We start from the raw sequence: 7,893 nt of genomic DNA on the forward strand, positions 1-7,893 counted from the left end.
ACCCTGCTTTCACTGGGGGTCTGACTAAAAACACTATATAATGCAGACTAATTCACATTTATTGTCACTGAATACATTAATTTATTGCCCACTGCTTTATCCTCCAAATGAGGGTTGCAGGGCCACTGGTGCCAATCCCAACTGACGTAGGGCATCGCAGGCAAACTTTCACTCTCACACTCACAGTCCAGTTAACCCCTGCATGTTTTTGGGCTGTGGGAGGAAGCTGGAGAACCCAGAGAACCTCACTGCGAACCTGGTTCATTTTGCTGCAAAGGCAACAATGCTAACCACATCACATGGCCTCATCAATGAATAGATCAAAATTCTCATGTATTGGAATATCCAATCATTTGTTGTTTTGAAATGCTGTTTGACCATGTCCGCAAACTCACTTTGGAATTAGTACAACATTCATAGTACAGACTGGGCTAAAAGGGTTAGAAAAATTGGAGGTCAGTTATTGGTAACAGTTCTTGCCTAATGTCAGTCTTCTTTTTTCAGCTTCTCCCTTTAGGGGTCGCCACAACATATCATGTGCCTCCATTTTGTCCTCTCCCTCATGTCCTCCTCTGTTACACCAACTGTTGCCTCAATTTTTGACCCAAATAAAAGCATTAAATCAGAAATATTCTTCCGTTGTTTAACCAATTGTAAACTGCAGAAAATAAAGCTTTTTCCATTAACTGTCAGTACTTAATTCAACTGCAATCTGTTGTAGGGAGGAGGTACTGGTGTATAAAGTAAGTGCATGACTTGGAATAAAATAAAATAAAATCTGTTAAGCTACACTGAGTATTAGAGTAAAATGCATTATCTTTAAAAATATATCTTCTTTGCTGGGGCCATGAGTTCAGAAGAGAAAATCCAATCAATCTTTGCCTTTTGTGACCTTACAGCATTTCAGCATCATGGGACAATGCTATAGAAGGACAAACAGGACAAAGGAGTCATATTGATCTGCATCCTGCATTTCACATGACTAAAAGCAGACAGGACAACATGTGCAGCGTGTCCACATGACCTTTGGAGGCTGAATATTAATACTGCATGGCTTTACACTCTGGACATAAAGCACTCAATCAATTATTACATTAATTAGGGCTGCAACTATTGATTATTTTCATAATTGATTAATATGTCGGTTATTTTCTCGATTAATTGAAAAAATTGCTTGGTCCACAACATGTCCGAAACACTGATCGACATTTTCTGATATTTTATGGACCAATCAAGTCAAGCAAATTACAACAACCAGGCACTGCAGCATATTTTCTTTGGGCGTCATTGGTCATTGAGGAAGTCTGATGTGGAGGAGGAAAGCATTGATTCAGGATGTGTGCTGCATTATAAAGTTAATCCTTGAGTTAACAGTCCCACACATGGGCTGACCTGCCAGGCTGTGGGGTGGGTGACATTTGGGAGGACAAGGAAGAAGTCCTGTATGGTTCAAACAAGTCGGTGGGTGGAGCGAGTGGGTTTGAGCAAAAACCAGACAAATGAAAATAATAAATAAAAACTCTCATGCTCTGATGTCACTGGGAGAGCGAGGGCAGAGCTGGTAATCCTATTTTAATCGCAGTGGATTTATTAAACAGGAGCAGCAGGTTTAAAATCTCAGCAGATTACACGGAAGGCCCAAGGAGATATGGGGGCGGGAAGGCTTGCATAACCAAGTGCACTTAAGGTGATGTGGTTCATCTTTAACAAGTCAGGACGGACTGCGGGGGAGGGGAGGTGATGTGGGCGTCAGGGGTGTCCTCATCATGTTATCCTGAATTTATTCGATATGTTCTTTGACTGTTAAAGTACACCGTGCAAAATTTTGCTGAAAGAAAAATACAGATTTTTTTTGTGCGTGTAAAGCTGAATGTATTAATATATATGTTTTTTTATTATCACAGTATTAGGCCTTTACATCATGAGTGGATCTTCTCCACGGATTCTGCCATTTTGGACCACCATGTTTTTTCGGTAGCCTTTTGAGTTTTGATGCTAACTGGAGGCTAACATGCTTGATTGATTTCTTTGTTTTATGGAGCAAAGAATATGAAAATATTTACATTTAAGAAGCTGGAACAAGCTTTTTTATATATATACATATATATTTAAATACACTCATATCGATTAATCGATTATAAAATGAGTAGCGTGTTAATTTAGTGATCCATTAAAAATCAATGCAGCCCGAATGGTCTTTGCTTTGGTCGGTTTTCTGGAGGCGAAAAGATGCATCATGGAAGAAGCAAGTGGTCGGTGAAATATATTTATTTGGAATGTTTTGTCACCTCCTGGAAATTAACATACAATGTGATAGATTTATTGATTCAGCTACCAATAAGGCTGAATTTATTTATTTTATCTATTTATTACATTATCATTTACCACTACTTTTGTTTTGTTTTCTACCATGACAATTATTTTGCATTTTTTTTTTTTGGATAAAAAGATGTTTAAACAAAAAAAACCAACATTTGTGATGACATGTACCTCAGTGTTGGCTGGAGTTGGAGGTGCAAATCTCCTCATAAAGAATGTGGTTAATCCCAGGTCACAGCACATCTGGACTTCATCAAATCAATCCCACCACAGGTCACGTAGGGTAAGCTTCAACCTGCACCAGTTGTAAAGAGGATCGAGTAAATTTAAAACACAATTAGAGAAGGCGCTTTTATTCAAGTAATGCCAGTCACACATTTACATGTATAAAATGTGAAAGAAAAAAAACCATACAGGATTGTGGCACTAGTTTGATAATTAGGCAGACGGTTATCATATCCATATCGCAAGGTCTATATATATATATATATATATATATATATATATATATATATATATATATATATATATATATATATATATATAAATATTTGTATTTTCACTTGAATAATATTTTGTTAACATATTTTATTCTCCTGTTTACATTGATATTGCCATTTCAATCTTCATATATATATATGTATGCATGTATGTATGTATATATATATACACATATATATGTACATATATATATATACATACACACACATATGTGTATGTGTATATATATATATATATATATATAGATATATAGATATATAGATATATCTATAGATATATATAATATCTCCTCAACTAGGACACTTCATTAGCGAGTGTGAGAGACTTTTCTCTCTACTAAGATTGTGACATAATATTGTATATAAGTATAATAATCGATCTTACATCCTGCTCTTTCCTGCAACTATTATGAAACTAGACCTTGCCACATTAAATGACAGCTTATTAAGTTGAAACAGTTGTGACGATTCCTCCATGAGCTCAAAGATTTAGAAAATGTTGATGAAATTCTTGGAACAACCATGTTTACGGTGACAAAACTTGAAGGCAAACGTTTACATAAAAGGTAAATACTGCAGTAAAAGACGACACTGCTGCCATCTGCTGGAAAACGTACGTACTATTCATTTGGTGAACAGCGTTGATGTCTGCATTTAAGCCTCATGTTCCATGTGAAATATGTGTAACGCAGTAAAATCACAGGTGTACCCCATTACACTGATTAGCGACCAGGTCCATCAAAACAGCACAACCCTGTAACATGAATAATGGAAGTCGGACATCACTAACGTTATTGATTACACGTGCTCTCTCGTGTCAGTGTGGGAAATTAAGACATTTTTGAGAAAGAAAAACTCTGATTTGAACAATAAATAAGTATTTAAAAATAGAGGATATTTACTGACTTTAATAAGAGTCGCGTGCTGCGGTCTCTCCTTCCGTCTTCACTCATCACAGGATGTAAAGTTGATCTGCCATGTGTCCTCATCTACAGCAGCAGCAGCAGCAGCATCCCTGTTTATATTTTACTGTGACTAAAAATCCAGTCGGAATAAATATCACGAACAACTTTGTAAATTCTGAATCAGCCCACTGTTTCCTGTCATATAAACTTCACTCACAGCCAAATTTGGATTAAAACAAACCCTCGAAACAATTCATGATCAACACATTGTCACTTCCTATAAGTACACAAATGACTGTCCTGCCCTCTGCTGGACGACTAACGAAGCACATGTCATCTTAAAAGAACAATTACATCAAATTGAATTATTCGATCAATAAAACTACTGATAAAAAAACTTATTTTTTTTTCAATTAAAATGTTTACTCCTTGAAGTTGTTACATGCAAAAAAGACTACATGCAATACAACCCTGTATTTGTTCACGTATGGCTGCAACTCGACCATAATATCCGGCTGCACACATTGTTGTTCCATCCCAAATTGCACAAACACGAAAATATATTTTATTAATATGTGTCTCTTCTTTCTCCGAGAATATAATTACACAATATGTTGTTTCAAACGTGTGGAGTATAAAACATAAAAACCAACAGGGGGCAGCAGCGGTGCTAAATATGGAGGAACTTTAATCCGTAACCGCCCGACCCAACTCCTTCCTCTTCCGGTTACGGTGACAGCAGGTATGGCGGCTTCTACTTTCCTGTGACACGAAATTGTTTAAAAATCCACTGCAATCCTCCGTTTTATGGACGTGTGTGGTCATTGAAATGTGAATGTAACGTTTAAGAAGAACCTTGTGCATACACGATTGTGATGATTTTAGCGAAGAGAGATTTTTATAGTCATCTTTTATCATGCCGGTTTTAGTCTCGGGGGCCGCTGGGGTAAAGCTGAGCTGGATGGAAGAATGGCTGTGATTCTCAGCTTCTCTGATTATTACCGTTTACACGCATAATTGAGCTGGAGTCAGTATTTCAAAGTTTACCAATTAATATGATTGGCAACATATACGTCAGTCTGTCGCCGTCATTTCGTGGCAAGAAGTATAGCTAGCAGAATTAGCATCCTAGCTTAGCAGAAGTAGCTATAAATAACGAGAGAATTTTGTCTTACTTTACAGCTTCAAAATGGTGCAGCGTCTGAAGTATCGTCGTAGGCTGTCCTACAACACCACCTCCAACAAAACCAGACTGTAAGTGAGCTTAAATCTACCGCTTTACTACTCCTGTGGCGTAAACATTATCGTAACGCTTACGATGCTGGGGCTATGCTATAACATTGTTGTCCCACAGGTCCCGGACACCTGGCAACCGCATCGTGTACCTGTACACCAAGAAGGTTGGCAAAGCCCCGAAGTCAGCATGTGGCATCTGCCCAGGGAGACTGCGTGGTGTAAGTACAGTTGTTTTGTTAAAGCTTCCGTAACACTGTAAGATGTGATGGTGGAGGTTTGCTGAATCCCGTCTGCATGTGAACCTCCTGCTACATTCTTTCAACACTGGCATCAGAGTTAGCTTAAACGCATCTGGCGCTCAATCTGATTTGTTGGTTGTCGGATAACTGTGAGAAACCACTCGTGTACCATTTTAACATGATTTGTATTACTGGGAATACATTTTGAATCTACTAGTCGGTGTGTGACTTTAAACCGTAAACCACGTAGGTTGTGGTTGGGAAGCAAATTTTCAAAATAAACCTTGATGGAGAATTTGCTTGTCTTGCATTTCTTAAGAGCTGGTCTGTGCTGCTGTGGGACTGAAGGCAACACCATTAACAAGACACTGCATGTTGACATTATGTGATGACATTATGGTTGTTGATGATGGTCATTAGTGCTGACTTTCGGCACTGCTGTTGCTAAATTCACCAGACTCCTCTGGTAAATATTGAGATTTTAGAAACTTACGTGATAAATGTTGGAGATTAACGTATGTTTGGGGATTTTTCCATAGTTAACTCGGACGCAGATCTCGTAACTATTCCACTGAGTGCCTATCAGTGGTCTGTCGATGTTGCATTTAGTATTGGCTCAGCTCACTTGGAATCTTGCTGGAGCTGGTACTAAAGAAGTACCAGGTACTATCCCTAATGTAAATTTCAAAAAAAGTTGTGTCGTGCTACAACGGTGTCTTGGAAAAGTGCCATGACTGCACTTGCTTTCAGTAGTAGTTGTGAGCAGCTTAAAATTTAGGAGTTGTTTGTCGGTATACATTCTATCACGCATTTGGATTATCACACTGTTCTCATTGTGGCTTTGTTCTTTGTCCGACAGATTCGTGCTGTTAGACCTCAGGTTCTGATGAGGCTCTCCAAGACCAAGAAGCACGTCAGCAGACCGTACGGAGGCTCCATGTGCGCCAAGTGTGTGCGTGACAGGTAAATACAAGTCTTGTGATTTTGATGCAAGTTTTGTGCGACGAATTGATTTACTGAAAATACTCTTACATTTCCAGGATCAAGCGTGCTTTTCTGATTGAGGAGCAGAAGATCGTCGTCAAGGTGCTCAAGGCACAGGCACAGAGCCAGAAATCTAAGTAAAATGTGTATTTGTATTGCCACAATAAAACAAAAAAATGATGTGACAAAGTGCATTGGTGTATTCCTTTAGTAACTGGCTTTGTTTTGTGTGTGGAACATTTCTCAAAGTCTGGCACTTCATCAAACTTGTAAATGCTAAAACTACAATTGAGCAGAGAGGCTGTTGAAAAATGCCTTGACATGATGAAGAATTTACACACTTTGTGGAATTCATATCAGGGCAACTTCAACAGTACTAGATATGCATGCCTTTTAATGGAGCTATGTGGGAAGACTTGCACGAGAGCAGTGATTCCCAAACAAAGTAATGGAGGGGGTACATGGAGAAAAAAAACAACAGAGAAAACATGATTTGCGAACAGCCTGATTATTTAGAAACTGTCATATTATCTATATAGATCTCTATGTATCTATAGACATGTATAGATGGATACAGACATACAGCCAAATTCAGATATTGCAGTAGATTTATTAAAAAAATTATTGTGGTGTGCTGGTGTTTCTCATTAAACATGCTGGTAATATTTAAATTGATATTTTTGGTGAGAAATATTTGGCTTTGGGAGATTCTATGTGGTGAGTATAGATGACACCGTTTTTCCAGTGCACAGTGACTGGACCCTCTGTAAAATCAGGGAGGAGATGGCTGGAGGTCAACTGAAAAGTTTGGGAACTGCTGCACAAGAGCATGGGACCATGAAAGGTCCATGAAAATAAATGTTCAGACCATAGTAACCCAGAGTGGTGTTATTGTCAGATGATACTGAGCTGGAAATATTAATTTATGAAAATGTTCTTAACCCTCCGGCATCAGTTTAATTTACTACCCTCTTAAGTGATTGGAGGACAGAAACTTTTTAAAAACATACAATTATTTGTTCTGCATAGATCTGTGAAACAACTTCAGTGTCACTCAAAACTACCAAACAGTCAATTATTTTGAGGATTTTAGCCCAGTTTAAACGCCTCTTGAATTCATTAACAAAAAAAAAAGCAATTTTCCATACAACAAATGTTGAGTGGCTGGGGGACTTCAGTCAAAAATATTGACTTCTGTTTTTGTGTAGCATCAGATTTAAAAGTCGCTATCCTCCTTAATCATTTGAGAACGACAGTGTTCCGTAAATTCCCATAAAAAAACACATCTTTTTTATATTCCAACTTAGCCATGATGGCCAGATAGATCAAGAGGAAAAATTGACAAAAATGTCCATAATGAAGCCTGAGTGTGAACCAACTATTAAATCATAATATTGTCTCTCGCGAGGAAATTATACACGCTATTGCTTCCATAAAAAACACTGAACTGGCAACCCGGTTTTTACCTATACGTCTTTAAAGGGAACTGTCACTTTATAACTTCACATCACGTGAGACCAAAACCAAATTTAATTAAGTATCAACTTGATTTTTTAACCCATATATACCGAATGCGCCAATGTAATAAACAAAGTAAAATGATCGGTAAATGAAAAATATATGTATGGAAATGTTATTAAAGGATGGGGTAAAGGGAAAAAAAACATGTACTTCCGGGACACGTCTACAAAGTCGCTGCAGTGACGGAGC

The 7,893-nt window shown here is 37.9% G+C and overlaps 1 protein-coding gene across 1 annotated transcript; it reads left to right on the forward strand.

Moving 5' to 3' along the window:
* The first annotated feature begins 4,450 nt into the window (after positions 1 to 4,450).
* On the forward strand, positions 4,451 to 6,376 carry rpl34 (ribosomal protein L34). Its single transcript, XM_083885904.1, has 5 exons — positions 4,451 to 4,466; positions 4,907 to 4,978; positions 5,079 to 5,178; positions 6,059 to 6,162; positions 6,240 to 6,376. Exons 2-5 carry the CDS (start codon positions 4,914 to 4,916, stop codon positions 6,322 to 6,324), a joined length of 354 nt encoding a protein of 117 aa, XP_083742030.1. The 5' UTR covers positions 4,451 to 4,466; positions 4,907 to 4,913; the 3' UTR covers positions 6,325 to 6,376.
* The last annotated feature ends 1,517 nt before the right edge of the window (positions 6,377 to 7,893 follow it).

The sequence above is a fragment of the Microchirus variegatus genome (assembly GCF_963457635.1).
Source record: "Microchirus variegatus genome assembly, chromosome: 2".
Classification (NCBI taxonomy): Eukaryota; Metazoa; Chordata; class Actinopteri; order Pleuronectiformes; family Soleidae; genus Microchirus; species Microchirus variegatus.

Coding starts and splice junctions, on each gene's coding strand:
- rpl34 (XM_083885904.1), top strand. CDS start 4,914: ATGGTGCAGCGTCTGAAGTATCGTCGTAGGCTGTCCTACAACACCACC. Junction 4,979..5,078: donor ACCTCCAACAAAACCAGACT/GTAAGTGAGCTT, acceptor GTTGTCCCACAG/GTCCCGGACACCTGGCAACC. Junction 5,179..6,058: donor GCCCAGGGAGACTGCGTGGT/GTAAGTACAGTT, acceptor TTTGTCCGACAG/ATTCGTGCTGTTAGACCTCA.